Genomic DNA, 19455 nt, shown 5'->3' with positions numbered 1-19455 from the left:
TCACAGAGGATTACATGGACAGTATCAATTCATTTTTCACATACCAACTACTGCAGAATGATCTGGGTTGGAAAAACACTATGATCAGCTCTGTCTGTTGCGGGTAATGGTTTCACATAATGGTTGGTCCAGTTAAACGAGACCATTCCAGTTCAAAACAACTGAACTACTGGTAAAGTTGTGCACCTTTCAACATTACATCATGCCGGTCAAAACCGCAAGCCTCATTCACAGCAGATAGATAAACCACATTATTCATATGAAAGTATGTGCCACTACACAACAAGCCAACCATCAAAGATTTGATGCAACAGGACATGACAGGCCAACAGAGCTTCATTGACGGCCTGGCTGACACACCTACCACGGCATCAAAGGAAGTGTCCTAATCACCGTGTCAGATTACCTAGCCTGCTCTACTGTATTACTTCACTGAAAGAGGCTTTCTGCTGTACATTAGGAGCACTACTGTATTTAGGCTATATCAGATTGAGGAGATAGGGGTCAAAGGTTTGCATGAATCACATGCAAAAACCTATCCATCCCACCTCCCACAGTGTCAGACACGAGGTGCAAGGTTCAGCAGATGATAAGAATTTCAAGATGCTAAATGGTTTTCACGTTAAATATGACTTTCGTCGATGCAAATAGGACTGTCATGTTGGGGTAATGTCGTTTACGAAAGCTCAATCAGGAAGGCCGCTCTGAAAGCTCGTTTAACTTCATCAAGTAAGCACAACCTCAATCACGTATTTTCCTATTATATGGGCATAGTGGGAATGAATAGCATCTTGCTTCTTCTCTTCTTTCCTATTAGCCATGTGTGGAAGGTCATTCACCTATTTTCCAATAGACCTCTAAGCACGGCACGATCATTGCTGTTCAATCTACTGCATGGGCTCACTCTTGCAATTATCACCTTCCTCTCAACCAATGGGCATATATCTTGGGGTATATTTATATGTCAACATACCATTGTTCTCTCTCTTGCTGTTTTTTTTAGCAACAGTTGTTGACGACCATCTTCCTCCCCACCACCACCACCAGCTATAACAACCTTAAGCCCCCTCATTGGAACTCCTTTCCCCCAGCGGGGGGTTTTGATGCCAGCTGCCCAGCAAAGGGCTACCTGTCATCAGCATCTGGCTCCGAGGAGCATTCATTGGAAACGAGGCCATACCCCAAACTATTTAATAAAACTCCATATTGCATTCCGTCTCCGCTGTTCGTTCAGATAATCCTGTAGTCGAACTATAGAAGGGTCTGTCACTGATGTCTAATCCAGAATCCAGTTTAACCTCCAACAAAGCAGTCAACAGGATTAGCGTTCACCATTCAAAGTAAATGCAGTCTTTGGAGGCAATCCCTGTCCAGAAATCCTTAAAGACCGTTTTACGACAAGGCAACAGCCAAAACCAAGGTTTAATAGTCAAAATGCTCTTTGCCTGATTTAACTCAGAAAAACTAATCTTAGTCTTCCTCCAAATAATGAAACCGTTTTGTGATCCCATCAGAGCAGTAGGCTTAGGAGGTTATGATTAGAAACATTGTTCGAGTGGATTTACTTTGAGTTAATGAAAGGAATTAAAGGCATACACAGGAAACAACACAGCTGTTCTCTGAATAGGAGGACATGATCGAACCAGATCAAGTAGTTAGTTACCTGGGATTTGAGTCTGGGAGAAGGGAACGCAAATTACTGTGGAGGAGTGAATCCAACCCAGATTACAGAAAAAAAATGACTCCGTATCATATTGTGCAAAAACTATTTTATGCAATTAAATAGTGACATGTCAAGTATAAACACAGACCCAAAAAGCCCCATATCTATGTGATAATACACTCATAAGAGGAGTGAAACTATAACTCTGTGACTCGCCATAACCATCACTTAACCCTCCATACAAACAAAGGCTTTATCAATGGAGTCTGCAATGACAGATGTGTCAATTCTCATGTGCTTTCCCTCTGGGGGGAGAAGTGGGAGGTCTGGGAAACTACTATCTGATCTGCCACATCCACTCTGACAAACTGATGCGCACTGTTGTTCACAAACACACACACATGATCCACTTCACCTCTCCAACCCTTATGGCTTGTCTATGTTAATTTTTTCTATAAATACATGCGTTAAAATACTATAATGCTTAAAAAATGACTATGCATTTGTTCAAATTATACAGAATAAATTCTAAATGAACGCTATGGATCCAATAGTGGATCTTAAAATCAAGGTTCAGAAACACAAAAATATAACATGTCACATTACTAAATTCACAGGTCATGAGTACATTTGGCACTCTGCGCATCATTATGCATGGATGCACACTTGTATGTTGAATAATTCACGTCAGATTACATAACATGCATAATACAAACTGCTGCCTGCTCTCAAGACGTTTTATAAACTAGTACATACCTTCTACTGACTGGCAGACTTCAGGCTCCTTAGAAAAGAATTCGGGGAAGCCCCTCCCAAGAGTTTCAGTTCAGTTCTTCAGCTTTAGGTTCTCACCAAACAGAGACATTTCAAGTATCCAAAACATTATAGTTATGCACATTATCCTTGTGATACGTTTCTGTACAAATGATAAGACATAATTAAAATGTTGTCAAATTATGTATTACAATGTGTTAACGTATAGAATATCATCCCATTTTTAAGCCCCACATTAGCATTACACAGACGCTTGATAAAGCAAGACTCACCTAAAAGTGTTCACACTGTCCCATGTGCAGACAACTGTTACTGTATAGTTATCTTAAAGACACGATTCCCTTCTTCCACAGTCCCAGTAATAGACTCCACCTTTTAAAGTCCCTGTGTCAGTAACTGGTCTAAACCCCCCCCCACATCCCCTGGTTGTTAGTGTGGTCCAGTCCTGGTGCTCCAGCCTCCATCCCTCTCTCAGAGCAGAGCAGAGTGAGTTGAGCCCAGCCTCCCTTTGACCAGCAGAGTGCCTCCCTCCCTCCCTGCTTCCCTGCCTGCCAGCTTACTTCCCCCACGCAGCAGTTGCTAGGCGATTACTCTACTCCTCCAATCATCATGCGCTCCTGAGTGGACGCTCGGTCCATCGCAGCGCCACACAGCTACAGTACACTACGCACACGCAGCGCAGACACAGTTCTACTGTAACTTGCTCACGTGGTCCCAAAAGGCAGTGACAAACGGGAGCTTTACTCGATTATTTAACCGATTTTAAAGTCGTACTTACACAGAAAATACAGATGTGTACCCTAAGTGCCATCTAACCTTGAAATGTGAACACATAAGACTGGAACACTGATCATAGTAACCTTTCATGCAGTTATCCTTCAATTTGACACCTGCTCAACTTGAAGATTTCATTATTTTATATTTACATTGGAATTGTTGTTTTATATGCTGTGGTTCATCCACTTTGTATGCAACAACTGTGCATCTCTCTTGTCGAGAGTGATGTCTAAATTCCAACGTACCAATGGTTAATGAAGGCATATTACATTTACAGCACCCAACTTGCCATTTCGCACGCAGGGCATTCGTGAAATTGACGAATTATTCAAAATTGCATGTTCAAAGCTACAGTTGAAACTAAACTGATCGGACAGTATGGTATTGTCCAGGCACACTGGGCCTGCAGCAGGGTATTAAAGGACGTTACATCCAGAGCAAAGCAGAAAGCCAACCGCAGTAATAGCTTTTTGGACTCAGGAATCGCTCTTGTTCTCCTATTATCCAGGGGTGGCAGGGTGGCATACAAGGAGCATTATTTAAGGCCCTGAATCCTTTCTCCTCTATTTCGTGAGTTCTGACCCCGAAACGTTCCGTACATTCAGTACCCCTGGTTCTACTACTTAGCCTCTCTGCATTACATCAAGGACAGTGGGCAGATGGAATCTTATCTTTGACCTTTCTACTGATTACAGCCACACAGGTATGCAGCTTTTATCTCTGTTCTGGCCTTGTAACCAACAGCCACACGGCATCCAATAAGTGTTTTTGACAATATTGTTAGGTAGTAACATATTTACAATCTGTCACGTCTGCTCCTGCTCCTCCCCTCCAGCGTACGACGTCGCCAGTATACTAACCACGGGTCCTGGGATTCATCATTACGCACACCTGGCACTCACCATTACGTGCACCTGTGAATCATCATGATTCACACCTGGACTCCATTACCTTCCTTAATTCCTCCCCTTTACATGTCCCTCTCACATGTTCACTCACCAGGTTGGTATTGTTCTTGTTTATCGGCGTACTGCCTTATGTTAGTGTCGTGTTCTGGGTTTTGTTGTTTTATTAAAACGTTTCACCTGCTTCTGACTCACTGCCACATCATTACAGAATACCAACTCAAAATATGGAAGCAGCAGGACAACCGGACATCTCCCAGACGATCAATGAACAAGGTGACCTTCTTCGTCAACACCATGATAAGCTGGCTCAACTGGGGACAGCCATGGAAAATGTTCTCCGCAGTCTACAACGTCTCAACAGCGGAGGACATTCTAGAGCCAGTCTACCCAACGAGTCAGCACACCAGCCCATCCAGCAACCCGCTCAGGTCAGCAATGCCCGTCTATCCCTCCCGGAGAAATATGACGGGACACCATCCAAATGCCGTGGCTTCCTTCTTCAGTGCTCCCTCTATTTCACACGTCAGATGGGAGCCCCCACCACCGAGAGGACTAAGGTTGCCACGGTTATTTCTCTGCTGACTGGGCGGGCCTTAGAATGGGCCGTCTGGGAGAGAGGAGAGAAGGAGCTTGAGTCTTATGAGGGGTTCATGGCTCTGTTTAAATGTATTTTCAATCCTCCCGCAGAGGGCAGAGAGGGAGGTAAGCGTCTGCTTCAGCTCCAGCAGGGGAATCAGACGGCTGCTGAGTATGTGCTTACCTCCCGGACAATATCAGCTTCCAGTGGCTGGAATGAGCCGGCGCTGAGCACGTTATTTAGAAGAGGTCTGCGCGAGAGGATAACCTCCTCTGGGCGCGTCGGCATCTCCATCGCTTCTCTCCCTCCTTCGCCGAGTGTTCGGGATCAGAGCCTGAACCCATGGCGGTAGGGGTCACACGCCTTCCCGCGGCGGAATGACGCAGACGGATCCAGCTGAGGCTCTGTTTGCACTGTGGCCAGGGAGAGCACAAGCACCAGTGGTGTCTGTTACTTCAGAATCTGTGATCCACTAGAGCAGAGGGACGGTCGCGTGATGTTACATCCCCTGGACCAGGAGTGAGTATTCCATCTACTGTTCTTCCTGTTAGACTCTTTTTAGTACCCATCACTCTGGCTGACTGTCCCTCATGCCCTGTGTCGACAGCTTTAGTGGATTCTGGCGCCGCGGGGAACTTTGTTGATCAGACCCTTGCCTCCTCTCTCAATATTACTACTTACCTGTTCTCCTCTCCATTTACGGTTCAAGGTCGCGACTGTTGGCCTCTAGGATCCGGACCCATCACACACATCACCAAACCACCCATCCTCACTGTGGAGCCCAATCACCAGAAAAACATTGCCTTCATCACCAGTGCACCAGTTCACAAGATCATCCTCGGCCTACCTTGGCTTCAGCGCCATAACCCTACCATCTCATGGTCGAGGATGAGAATCACCGACTGGTCACCTGAATTCCGGAAGACCTTCTTTCCTGTCCCCTGTCGTTCCACGTCGGTTGAGAGTCCTGTGGTTGCCCTCCAGCCCAACATCCCGGAGGAATATCAGGATCTAAGGGAGGTATTCTCCAAGACCCGCGCTCCCTCCTCATCGCCCCCACAGTGCCTACAATCTAATTTGCTTCTGGGAGGGGGATGAGTGGAAGGCGTTGTTCAAATCAAATCAAAGTTTATTTGTCTCGTGCGCTGAATAGAACAGGTACAGTGAAATGCTTACTTACAGGCTCTAACCAATAGTACAAAAAAGGTATTAGGTGAACAATAGGTAGGTAAAGAAATAAAACAACAGTAAAAAGACAGGCTATATACAGTAGCGAGGCTATAGAAGTGGCGAGGCTACATAAAGACACCGGTTAGTCATGCTGATTGAGGTAGTATGTACAAGTATATATGGTTAAAGTGACTATGCATATATGATGAATAGAGAGTAGCAATAGCATAAAAAGAGGGGTTGGCGGGTGGTGGGACACAATGCAGATAGCCCGGTTAGCCAATGCGCGGGAGCACTGGTTGGTCGGCCCAATTGAGGTAGTATGTACATGAATGTATAGTTAAAGTGACTATGCACGATGTCTGGTCAATATGAGTATTTGGTTATGCCCTTTGGCTTAGCCAATGCTCCGTCAGGGTTCTAGGCATTTGTCAACAAGGTGTTCAGGGACATGCTCGGACGTCAGGTGATTGTGTACATCGATGACATCCTGATCTTCTCGACCAACCTGGAAGATCACATCACTCACGTTGAGCAGTCCTGGAACGCCTCTTGGCTAACCACCTGTTCGTCAAGGCGGAGAAGTACCAATTCCACCACAGGGCTATCTCCTTCTTGGACTACCAAATCGGGGAGTGAGGATGGAGGACAAGAAGGTAGATGCGGTAAGGTCATGGCCAGTCCCAACCACCATCAAGGGATTACAACGTGTTTTGGGATTTGCCAAATTTTACCCCACCGCTTCATCAGGCAGGAACTTCAGCGCCGTCACCACCCCTCTAACCTCCCTCCTCAAGGGTGGGCCTCGTAGGTTGTTTTGGTCTCCAGTAGCTGACGAGGCCTTTCGTCTCCTCAAGGGGCGTTTCACCTCCGCCCCCTCACTAAAATACGCAGATCCCACACTACCTTTTGTGGTTGAGGTAGACGCATCGGAGGTGGATGTGGGGGCAGTTTTGTCACAAAGACAGGGGGACACCCTAAAATTGTATCCTTGTGCTTTCTTGTCCAGAGAAATATCCACCGCAGAGAGAAATTACGACGTCGGCAATCGGAAGCTCTTGGCGGTGAAGTTGGCATTAGAGGAGTGGAGACACTGGCTGGAGGGTGTCAAGGAACCATTCATCATCCTCACCGACCATCAAAACCTTGAGTACACACGGACAGCGAGGAGACTGAATCCGCTCCAAGCCAGGTTCTTTTTTCTTTTTCACCAGGTTCAACTATCGCCCAGGTTCTAAGAACATCAAGGCCAATGCCCTGTCCCATATCTACAATTTGGGAGAGGCTCTTGTCCAGAGGGCACCCATAATGGTAGATGTGGACATCCTCCAGGCTCTAGAGAGGGAGCCCGCACCCCACAGAATTGTCCTCCCGCGCACATCTACGTTCCCACAGGGATAAGGGGTCAGCTGCTGACATGGGCGCACACAGCTGTCGTCGCAGGACATCCAGGTATTTCTCACACCATCCATTCCATCACTGAGAAATACTGGTGGCCCACTTTGGTGCAGGATGTTACATGGTACGTCAAGTCCTGTTCTGTGTGTACTCAAACCAAGTCCCACCGGGAATGCTCCAGCAGGGAAGCTACTGCCGCTTCCCGTACCTCAGCGACCTCGGTCCCATCTATCCATTGACATTGTTACTGATCTTCACCCTTCTGATGGTTTGACCATTCATCATGGATAGATTATCCAAGACATGTCGATAAATCCCTCTTCCTGCCTTCCTGTCTTCCCACTGCTCTCCAGGTCGCTGAGGCACTCTTCCAACAGGTCTTCTGGTATTATGGCCTCCCGGAGGACATCGTTTCGGACTGTGGCTCCCAATTCATATCCCAAGTATGGAGGGCCTTCTTGAAGAAGCTCGGGGTCACGGTTAGCCTCCCTTCCGGGTATAGGCCTCAGTCTAACGGACAGGTGGAGAGGATGAATCGGTAGCTGGGGAGGTTCCTGAGGAGTCACTGTCAGGACCGGCAGGGTGAGTGTGCATGTTTTCTTCCTACATCACTCCTCCACTGGGTTGACCCCCTTCCAGTGTGTTTTGGGTTTCCGGCCAGCCCTGGCCCCGTGGGCCCCTGACCAGACCGTGGCTCCTGCGATAGATGAGTGGTTCCGGCAGGCGGAGGAGGTGTGGAAAAATGCGCACGTGAGACTCCAGCGAGAGCCGTCCATCGTCAGAAGGAGCAGTGAGACCCCTGTGCTCCATCCTGGGGGTCGCGTCTGGCTCTCTACCAGGAACCTCCCACTCTGCCTGCCCTGCAAGAAACTGAGCCCCCAGGTGGTCGCCCGCCTTTGAACACTGTCTCTCCACTAACCTGCAGCACAGATATACAGTGTGTAATATAACAGAAAATTGGGCGACAAATAAAATCCTGGGTATGAAAATCATTCCTATGTGCATCAAGGACATGGAACAGACAGCGATAGACTGGCTCTAAGCTACCGATACAGATTGTGCTGTCGTGCAAGAAAATAAGAAGAGTGGGGAAAAGCAAAGCACAAATCACAATTGTGTTGTTCCAATCTCAGTGGCCGGTGGAATCAGGAAAAGTGTATGGGAAGTTGATGATCAGGTCATTGGAGCCACAGCCAGTTTTCCTGTGTGTGAAGAGCCCAGCCCATGTCTTCTCTGTCAAACAAACAAGCACACCGCCTGCCTCAATAACATAAGTCAGACTCTGATATGTGCAGAGCGGGAGCCATGCCTGATACACTCTTAGGTTGTAGACAGCACATTCTCCATAGGAGAACCCTTTTGAAGAACCATTTTTGGTTCCAGGTGGAACCTTTTTTTAGGGTTGGTTTCTCCTATTGGGACAGCTGAAGAACCCTTTTGGAACACATTTTCTAAGAGTGTAGACGTGACAGTTGATATTGTTGTTGAAGGCGGGGTCAGGGGAATAGAGAGCAATGAACAGGGCATGTTCCAGAGGTATTTCTGTGGCTCCGCCACAGTCAAAGTCAAGCTGAGTGCGACAGTATATCACACCATAATCACAAACAGTTTGTGTCCCATTCACTTCAGCAAGCCACAAAACTGGGAGCAAACGTGGAGCAAAGGCCATCAGTGAATATACACGTACTGTCTGGACATTTGTTTTTTTTCATGATGCTTTGAAGTGAGAAGGCAGAGACTGGATGAAGAATATGTTCTGAACACTTAACATGGCAGCCATGACTAAAGAATCATTCCCAGTTCATACAGGCAGTGCTGTTCTCAGTCTGCCACCACTCTATAGGTGTTGAGCTGTTCTGTCTGCCACCACTCTGTAGGTGTTGAGCTGTTCTCAGTTTGCCACCACTCTGAAGGAGTGTTGAGCTGTTCTCAGTCTGCCACCACTCTGCAGGAGTGTTGAGCTGTTCTCAGTCTGCCACCACTCTGCAGGATTGTTGAGTTGTTCTCAGTCTGCCACCACTCTGAAGGATTGTTGAGCTGTTCTCAGTCTGCCACCACTCTGAAGGAGTGTTGAGCTGTTCTCAGTCTGCCACCACTCTGTAGATGTTGAGCTGTTCTCAGTCTGCCACCACTCTGTAGGTGTTGAGCTGTTCTCAGTCTGCCACCACTCTGAAGGATTGTTGAGCTGTTCTCAGTCTGCCACCACTCTGTAGGTGTTGAGCTGTTCTCAGTCTGCCACCACTCTGTAGGTGTTGAGCTGTTCTCAGTCTGCCACCACTCTGCAGGAATGTTGAGCTGTTCTCAGTCTGCCACCACTCTGTAGGAGTGTTGAGCTGTTCTCAGTCTGCCACCACTCTGCAGGAATGTTGAGCTGTTCTCAGTCTGCCACCACTCTGTAGGAGTGTTGAGCTGTTCTCAGTCTGCCACCACTCTGCAGGAATGTTGAGCTGTTCTCAGTCTGCCACCACTCTGCAGGAATGTTGAGCTGTTCTCAGTCTGCCACCACTCTGAAGAAGTGTTGAGCTGTTCTCAGTCTGCCACCACTCTGTAGGAGTATTGAGCCAAAGGCTTTCTGCTCACTTCTCAGATCTGTGTGGGTGGAGGTCTGTGGTGTGTGTGTGTGTGTGTGTGTGTGTGTGTGTGTGTGTGTGTGTGTGTGTGTGTGTGTGTGTGTGTGTGTGTGTGTGTGTGTGTGTGTGTGTGTGTGTGTGTGTGTGTGTGTGTGTGTGTGTGTGTGTGTGTGTGTGAGCTTGTGTGTGAGCGTGTATCAAGGTCTCCCTCAACCTAAAAAATCTTCAGGGGATGTACCTGGGGCTCGGACGACTCCGTTCAGCATCACCTCAACGTGACCTCTCGCTCACAGATCGGTCTGTGCTCAATCAACTCCCAAAGGAGCTACTAAGGCAACGACTACTCTTTGATTTTTCAGACAAATAATGATATACAACACATACATGGTTGAATACTACTGTAGTCATGGCCTGAGGGAGATCATTTGCCTTTAATTAGCTTTGCGTTTGACTCAATCAGAAAAACACACAAGGTGAAGTTGTCTATGCCGCAGGGAGTTAGGTTGCATTTACAATCAACTACGGCCCAGTACAAGTGATGTATCGTAAACAGGCAGGGAATAAACATTTGAGAAAATGAAGAATTTCGAAAGCCCTCTGCTGCTAGTAACAGGATATCAGGGGCACTTTCTGCATTGCGGCACGTCTGACAGAAATAAATGGGCACCCCTGGACCGTCTCAAACCAAGGCTCCACAGGTGAGCACCAGCATGGCTAAATAGTCCTATCGCACGTTGTGTCTAGCACCTTGACGCTGAGCAAAGAGGAGATTCTCAAAAGAATTGAAAGGGATCAACGAAATCCGGTGATCGTGAGCAAAACACTGAGTGACGGGCATGCCCAGTACACAACCCAAAGTCACAATCGAGACACGCTAACGCCATCATTCATCTAAAGCTTGTCGAGGGGCACGTTCACAGGGTTCACTTTTGATAGCAGTTGAGTCACCCACAGCTTGTGTGACAAAGCTAACGCAGCACGGCAAGCAACAATGCCACAATGGAGTGATGTTTCGCGGAACCAAATGGCCGTCATGGGCATTGGCTAGAGTGGCAGGGGCAAGAGATTGCTTTCACTGAGCACTATTGACAGCAATTAAGCAATGGGCTGTGAGTTGCTACAGTCTCTCCAATGATTTGGCTGTGTTAGTAATGAAATAGGAGCACGTCAATGAGGCACTAAACACTTACCTCATAGTGAGGGAAATGCAGACGCTTCTCTCGACACTAATGTATGTTATTGTTGAATCGTTGCTGTTGCATCGTTTGAAAAGGAGTCGCTGGACATAACTACACAATCATCCAAGGTTCTGAGCTGAAACCCATCAACAAATCCAACGGAAAGCCCCAATATAGAAGGCCATTATACCACTCAGTACTCCTCTTATCCCCGCTCTAAAAAGCTAACCACGACCGTGGGCACAAAGTATTATCTTAAGACAGGACAAACACATGTTCCATCAATGAAGCATGAGCAAATGTACAATGATGGTGCTCCTGTCTGGCAGCTAAAAGCCTCCCCCCCCCCCCCCCCACCCAAGAGCGGCTCACCTCAGACCGACCTCTCAGAAGAGCTCATCCTCTGACTAGAGACGTGTAGTATTTCCACGTGGTTGTCCACAGCATACATTCAAACTGGGCTCAGATTCCAGTGTGAAGGACCAGTGAGTGACGTAGAGTCCATAGCTTTAAAACTAACAACCCCCCCCCCCTTGCCTGCCCTCCGCTCTCAGAGGAAAGGAAGCCAGTGTAGTGGCTCCACCAGGACAGACAGGGGCCTTTGGACAGCGTGGCACCTCCTATCCTGGCCAACTCGCTCACTCGTGCCTTCCTGTACGGCTGAGTGGGTGGAGGGATAGGGGAGAGGGGAGCTCCTCAGGGCAGCAGGGAGGGACAATTTGGCAAGGGATATCATTTTCTAACCTGGTAATGACAAGCTCTACTCCTTTAGTCTTAAACCAACATGGGTGACACTGACAGACATACAAACATCAACACTGCTCTTCCAAAACAAATCCCCATGGAAATACTTGTGACCTGAGCACAAGGATCCATCTGTCATAGATATGGGGAGAAAAATCTACCCAGCGGTAAACTATTATTCCTACACTAATTATTCAAGGGAAGAATGGCTCTAGATGACCGCTTAAATGATGGTGATGACGCCAGCGGTCTAACCACAATTGTAAAACATATCATGGAGATCGGTGAGCCCACACACAACAGGAAGTGCACCGATTGTCAATAACACTGCACTTCCCCCTAGTGGTCAAAATATCTAAATGATACTGCCTCACAATGGAACTTCAAACAGATGTTTCAAGAAGAGAAATACCATCCCAATTAACATATTACAAAAAGGATATTTCTTGTGGTATATATAACCTGCTTTGCATTTTCATGTCCTCCTCACGTGATGTAAACACATTGTATAAACACAACTTAAAATCCACTGCCTCAGTGACACACCTCAAAGAATGTAAATTGCATTAAATCACCATCCCTGCACGCTTATTTTGCAGATATCAAAGAAAATCCAAGAACTCCCACAAAGCCTCATTATTTCCAGTGTGGGTATCATCAGTCCACTGATACAGATAGTTACCAGATAGTTACAGCCCACAGGAGGTTGGTGGCACCGTAATTGGGGAGGACAGGCTCGTGGTAAATGGCTGTAGTGGAATAAGTGGAATGGTACCATGTGTTTGATGCCATTCCATTCGCTCCGTTGCGGCCATTATTATGAGCTGTCCTCCCCTCAGGAGCCTCCTTTGCTACAGCCACTATCTGAGGTGAGTCATACTGGATGGTGTATTGAAAGCTGAATCCACAAAGGTAAGGCGTAATGCTGAGGTGCTTACCTCCCACAGAGACTTGAACTCCCTCTGGTCGATGCGGAGGAGTTCACTGAATTCCCGGGTGACAATGGTGGCGTGCCGAGGGGTGTTATCCAGGATCGACTCCCCAAATGCTGTCCCAATACCCAGAGTGCAGATTGTGACAGCATCCTACAAGAGACACTGAAAATGATCTCTGCTTGGATGGTTCCTCGTCGTTTTCAAAAGAGGAAGAGACAGGGCGGAGGTAGGGGGACTATGCTAATCAAATGTTTTTAATCCCCTTAAAAATGGGCCTTGCCTTAAAAAAATGGGACTGAAAATGCTGGCTTTGGCAGTGATCAGATCACTCCCAAAGGTGGGACGCAATCTAGCAGATCTGAACACTTGCATTAGACAGAGGGCTTCTAAAATCACTCCAATCTACAGAGGGCCGCCAGGCAGACTAGAGCACATGGGGAGCTGGTAATTATAGGAAAAGACTCCTGGTGTCCCCAAGGTTACCAATCTCAGAAGATACAAATCACTGTGAAGAAGAGTGCCCTTTCTAGTTGGCTCTTCAGATGAGCTCCAGGGTTAATGTACATCTTGATCTCCTCATGCACATGTTACAGTGCAGTTCATCCTTTGACGTGAGAGGAGACCAACTAACTAATAGAATCGAAGGTATTGAAAATATTTTCTCCCATGTCAGGCAATTAGGGTTGCAAAATTCTGGGAACTTTCAATAAATTCCCTGGTTTCACAGAAATCCTGGTTGGAGGATTCCGTATTTCCTGGTTTTTAACTTCTGATTCCGGGAATCTTCCAACCGGAAATTAGGGAAAACCTGAGAATTTATTGAAACTTCAAGGAATTTTGCAACACTACAGGCAAACCATAAGGAATATTAATCATGTATTGATTGTAGGAAAGTGGACACACCTCTGATATATCTCATTTGGTATTTAATGATTGTATGCATAAATATTAACTGTTGCTATAGTACAATTTATTTTGGAACCAAGGAATGGATTGAATACAATACAGGGTAGTGATTTATATTACACAGAAAAGTAATTCACAGTAAGGGAGGTCATTTCAATCTGCCGTTTCATTTTGCAATCTTGTTCATTTGCTATTTTTCATGCCATCTACTGTTTTTTAACATCTACTCAATAAAGTATATCGCTTTTCATTAAAGGCAGTGTTTCCCCTATATTAATTTAGCAGCAGCATGATAGCTGTTCCTGTAGAATTCCAGTCAATGGCTTGCAAAACTACTCTCAACTTCCTTCAAACTACACTGACTTTGGGTAAATCAAAATCTCCCACTGTCCCTTTAAGATCAGAGTGAAGATCACAACTTATATTTGTAGCAAAAGAGCGAGCAGCGGCACGAATGAGAGACACAAGTGCACAGCCACCTATAGTGCTGTGGCGCACATCAGTTATATTTCCGATGGTGTCAACATAATTACACTTTTTTTTTAAAGTGACCAGAAGTGACCTCAGTAGTTCTACAAAAAAAATCTCCCGGTGGTCACCCCCTCGGCAAAGAGCAATAGAGCCCCATATTGGAAGTGTCAAAATACCCATAAAACATACAGGTCAAACAATAAGGGCTGTGTTTCGTGTAGGCTAACCCTGGCGTAAAGATTTGATAACCTTGTAAATCTCTCACAGACAAGTTGACTTTTATCAATATATTTGGCTCTATTTACTCTCCGATTCGAAAATGCTAATGAGCATGAATTTAGACATCATACAAGACTATAAATCCCTGCAAGCTCCTGCATGTCATCACTAGCTAACCCCTTTGCTAAACGGTATTGTGTCAATTGAAAACTTGCACAAGACAGTTCACAAATAAATGTATCAAATTTGTTTGTTACTCCATTTAGCTAACATTAGACAGTTAATCCAAGATTCGAGCCTTTGCCTTGATTCGGCAGTCTCATGCAGAAAATAATGGTATTTGTAGTTCTTTATGATAGCCAATTAGCATTTCATTTTGGGAGGGAAATGGGAAAAATGAATGGTGGAAAAACGATTGGAACAATTTCCCTGTTTGACCGCTAGGTTGTTATGACTAATACTGTGCTACTCTATCAACTCCTCCTCCCAACAGTCTGACGAGGATATCCTCAAAGCTTTAAAGCAGTAATATGTAACTTTTTGGGCGACCCGGCCAAATGCACATAAAAATGTGAGTTCTAGATCTGTCATTCTCATTGAAAGAAAGTCTAAGATGCGGTAGATCTGTTCTATGTGCACTATTTCTATGGGTCACATTCGTAAGTTTTGTTTTTGAGTCTTTTATTTTTGGTTTTGTACACCAGCTTTAAACAACTGAAAATATAATATTTGAGGTTATGTAAAATATATTGTTTGTCACAGCGGTTTAGATACAATGATTATCTACGCTATACATGCGTGTTTTGTCAAATAAACAGAAATGGGGTGAACTATTCCATTTTTTTGCAAGGAAATGGCAAAGGGATTTCTGCATAGTGCATCTTTAATATTATTCCTAACCACCTGTGGTTTAAAGTCTCGAATATAAACAACAAAAACCTAGTTCCAGTCTCCACCAAACCCTAATCCAGCAGGTGGAGGAAATGCACCATCTGGTTTGAACTCCACCATAACCCCCTCCCAATATACCTGATGATTTGCTGTCTCTGACACTTTGACATCAAGTGAGCCAGAGATGACAGCATACCAGCTGGTACCAATATCTCCTTGACGGTATACTGTAAAACAAAATACACGAGGTGAGAACAGATTCTCATATTCTAGAGCCTTGTTTTAGCATACAGGTCTTTTGAACATGAAGCCAAAACTTACATGTGATACCCTTCTCTAGACATTCGTAGAATCCACACAGGCATATCTGCTGTAGAAGGCTAGGGTGGAACCGCTCAAAGGCCTTCACACATTTCAGCCTGGTCAGGATGATGTCCACATCTTCCCTAGAGCGTTCAGCAGGTCTAGATAGATGGAGAGGACATATCCTATTGGTCAGTTATTCTGCACAACGTTAGAGAATTAGGAAAATAATTGTTTGTGACAATTCTCCCTGGAGAGCACCCACCCGTCAGACATTCAGCTTCATTCATATCCCCTCAATTAGAGTCAAAAACAGATTGAAAATGTTTGCAAAATGGTTGTTTATGTTACGTATTCAAACTTACTTCTATCGCTTAACATGTCAAACTATTTTATACAAAAGTTGTTAACGTTGTTTATTCGAATTTAAACTTTAAAGTTAAATAAAATCGACGACTTGTAGCTTACTCACCACAGCGGATTGTTTGTGTACTGATTTGGAGAGCACATGCCGACCCAGACCACATAGTTATCCAGAAAGAATGTTCTATGTCAGTGGCATTCAAACTTTTTCAGCAGGGACCCCATTTCTCCCGACATAATTTCTGGGGGCTCCATTTTCTTCCTGACAGAATTTCTGAGGACCCTATTTTTCCCCCCCCAGAATGTCTTGCGATCCCACTCTAAATTTAACAACCTTAAAATCGTTAAATTTAGATTTTTACATCAACAAATAACCTTCAATTCATTGCATTTTCATCTCTTATCAAAATGAAAAGAAACCAATAAATACATTTACTCAATAAAATTGCATCTTACAAATTATCTTTCTCAAAAACGTTTGTATATTGTCCCATACGATAATCTGTAGTCTTAATATTTTGTTCCTTAAAACCTCTTAAGGATTAGCCCCTTTTTTCCCATTTTCGCCTAAAATTACATACCCAAATCTAACTGCCTGTAGCTCAGGCCCTGAAGCAAGGATATGCATAGTCTTGGTACTATTTGAAAGGAATGTAGTAGAATATAACACAATAGATCTGGTAAAAGATAATACAAAGATAAAAACAACCATTCTTTTGTATTTTTTTGTACCATCTTTGAAATGCACGAGAATGGCCAATATGTATTATTCCAGCGCAGGTGCAATGTAGATTTTGACAGCAGTGTATGTCTAATGTTCTAGACTGATCCAATGAACCATTGTATTTATGTTCAAATGTGCCTAATTTGTTTGGTAATAACTTTTCATGTAAAAAATTGTGCACTCTCCTCAAACAATCGCATGGTATTATTTCACTGTAATTGCTATTGTAAATTGGTCAGTGCAGTTAGATTAACAAGAATTTAAGCTTTCTGACAATATCAGATATGTCTATGTCCTGGGAAATGTTCTTGTTACTTACAACCTCATGCTCATCGCATTAGCCTACGTTAGCTCAACCATCTCGTGGAAGAGACACCGTGCTTATTTCAGGAGAGCTTGGGCTGGAGTGACATGTTGTCCCAGCGCTCTCAGCCTCAGTGGTGTAAGAAATTATTGACTGTCAAAATTATAGGCACTCTGCCTTAGAAGCCAGTAAATTATCTGTTATTTTTCAATTATCTGTCTATTTGTCAGTGTTTGTCAACGTCTTGTAAATATTAATGGATCCAGCTCCCCTTCTGCCCCTGTAAATAAATACCACCATTTTGCACCTGATTCTTCGCACCCCCTCACAAGACCGCATTGGATCCACTATCTTACTTTCACATTACACTGTTGAATTACTTGCCACAGGTAATGTGTATATATATAAAATACAACATATTTCACTGACCTATAGCCTGGGGGTAAAGTGCGGGAAAAATATATAATTTTTCTGGCACACTTTCAACTCCCTAGCGGTGTGATAACTTCCCAATACTGATAAAGTGTAACAACATGACTGGACGCAGATTTGGGAAGATACTTCCTAAATGTGAGGGACACAGCTGCATATTCAGCTATTCCTATTTCCTGTCGTTCCCTTCCTACACACCGGCAATCAATATTTTAAGCCCCAAATTGCATCATGTGAGTTAAACATTTTCCTCGTGGCATATTATAGCTGCTTGTTCTGTACCTTACTAGCCGACTATGGGATAATACATATTTGAGAGACAACCAACTGTCTTGGTAGCTGGTATAGGCCCTTTGATACCTGTTGTGTTTAATGCAAGACCGAGTATAACAATGTGCATATGAAATTCTACATTTAGACATTCACATTGTATTTGCACTTAACATTTGGTGGGGAAAGTGACACAACCAACCAAAGTCAAATCAAAAGTCTGTACTGTAAATGTCAAATGTCTACATCATATGGCAAGTCATGTTTGCCGGCAGGGGATAATGAGCAACACCAAAAGCAACTCATTTAAGCTGCACTGCCTAAAGTGCCTAGTACTCTCTACAGTGACAAAGGGACATGTATTGTGTAAACACATCTGGCAAGCCGTGATGGCCGTGTGGCTAATGCACTTTGAACCTGCCCTTAGAATGGTTCTCTCTCTCTCTGTCTCTCTGTCTCTCTGTCTCTCTGTCTCTCTGTCTCTGTGTCTATGTGTCTCTCTCTGTCTCTCTGTCTCTCTGTCTCTCTGTCTCTCTGTCTCTGTGTGTGTGTGTGTGTGTGTGTGTGTGTGTGTGTGTGTGTGTGTGTGTGTGTGTGTGTGTGTGTGTGTGTGTGTGTGTGTAGAGAAGGAGGTTTTCTGGAGCATTGGAGCCTCTTTCTTTCCTTTCTCCTGCAGCCTTATCCACAGCTCCGTATTTAGAGCAGAGGGCCCAGAGAACCCCCGGGAATAAACCATGTCAGCCCCCGCATCATCTCCTCCCTGTGTTACACGTTATTTTCCAGACAGGTAACGTTGCATCATGCTCCTCGGGGGCAAAGCTAGAATGGCACGTTTAAAGCTCTAGACTAAAGCAATCAACAGTGAAACGACCACAACCTCCCACCTGTATCACCTAATAGATGTCTTTAGTGATTCAACACATGCCCTTTCTATTTGCTGTTAGAAAGCACATATAATCCAAGAAGTATTCACTTGTGTTTACAAATTGTCACTGGACAATAAGAATCAAATAAGTCAGTGTAGAGTATTTCTGACCTAAGGTTATATTCTGCATGAAGCTCAGTGCAGTAGAAGCAGGAATAGAGCAACATTGATTTCTAGAAGGATCATCCCTTGGTTTCCAACTCGTGACCATCATGGGGAGTTCTGTATCTGTCAGTCATAAATAGAGGATGAACATTCAACACTCAATGACTGATATTTCCATCTAATAATTTACACAGTGGTACACCATAGTCACTCAATAGACCGCATGGGGTGCACCCACAGTGGGGGACCATAGCATAGCAGTGTGTTTTGTAAATACATCACTGGTTCTTGTCCATCTTCTCGTGACATTTGATGTAAACGATCTCCTAATTAAAGAGCGTAGCCTACTATTACTTTCAGAATCATCAGTTAGTAGTATTATATGTTAATTAGGAATGTTGGCAAATCCACGCTCTGAATCAGTTCATATCGTGTTTAGAAATTGTCTGTATCTAGAATATAAACATACGTAGGCTAGAGCAGTGTTTCATATGGCATATTTATGAAGGCATATTATAAAGGCATAAACCTAGCAGTATTCACTGTATCAAATTCACCCGTTAGACAACATATGGTAGCCTAAAAAGAGAGCATTGCGGAGGATAACCTGCTTCTGTGAGGCAAGTAAATAGGCTACACTGGTCCCATTGGAAGGAAATGCCTAAAACGTAGGAGTCATCTCCAAATTCAGACGAAAACACAGCGTAGTGTGAAAAGTATGAAGTTGGTTTCAAAATACATTTGAAAGAAATGTGGAATTACCTTTTATCAAGGCAAATAATCCAATCTGCAGAGGCAGAGGAATGACCAGAGGTGTGCGCTGCTACCATTTTCGGAGAGATCATAGA

The 19455-nt window shown here is 44.6% G+C and overlaps 1 protein-coding gene across 1 annotated transcript in view; it reads right to left on the bottom strand.

The window, feature by feature from the left end:
• rapgef4a (Rap guanine nucleotide exchange factor 4a) overlaps positions 1 to 19455 on the bottom strand; it is a 52808-nt gene extending 33353 nt beyond the window's left edge. The window contains exons 1-4 of the mRNA XM_064976020.1: positions 19370 to 19455; positions 15503 to 15645; positions 15320 to 15408; positions 12698 to 12844 (exon numbers count right to left, since the gene is read on the bottom strand). Coding sequence (XP_064832092.1) covers positions 12698 to 12844; positions 15320 to 15408; positions 15503 to 15645; positions 19370 to 19452 — 462 coding nt within the window. The 5' untranslated portion in view covers positions 19453 to 19455. The remainder of the gene's footprint in view (positions 1 to 12697; positions 12845 to 15319; positions 15409 to 15502; positions 15646 to 19369) is intronic.

This window comes from Oncorhynchus masou, chromosome 10 (genome assembly GCF_036934945.1).
Source record: "Oncorhynchus masou masou isolate Uvic2021 chromosome 10, UVic_Omas_1.1, whole genome shotgun sequence".
In the NCBI taxonomy this organism is placed as follows: Eukaryota; Metazoa; Chordata; class Actinopteri; order Salmoniformes; family Salmonidae; genus Oncorhynchus; species Oncorhynchus masou.
Note: the sequence above shows the minus strand (reverse complement) of the source record. Positions and strands in the feature narration are given on the sequence as shown.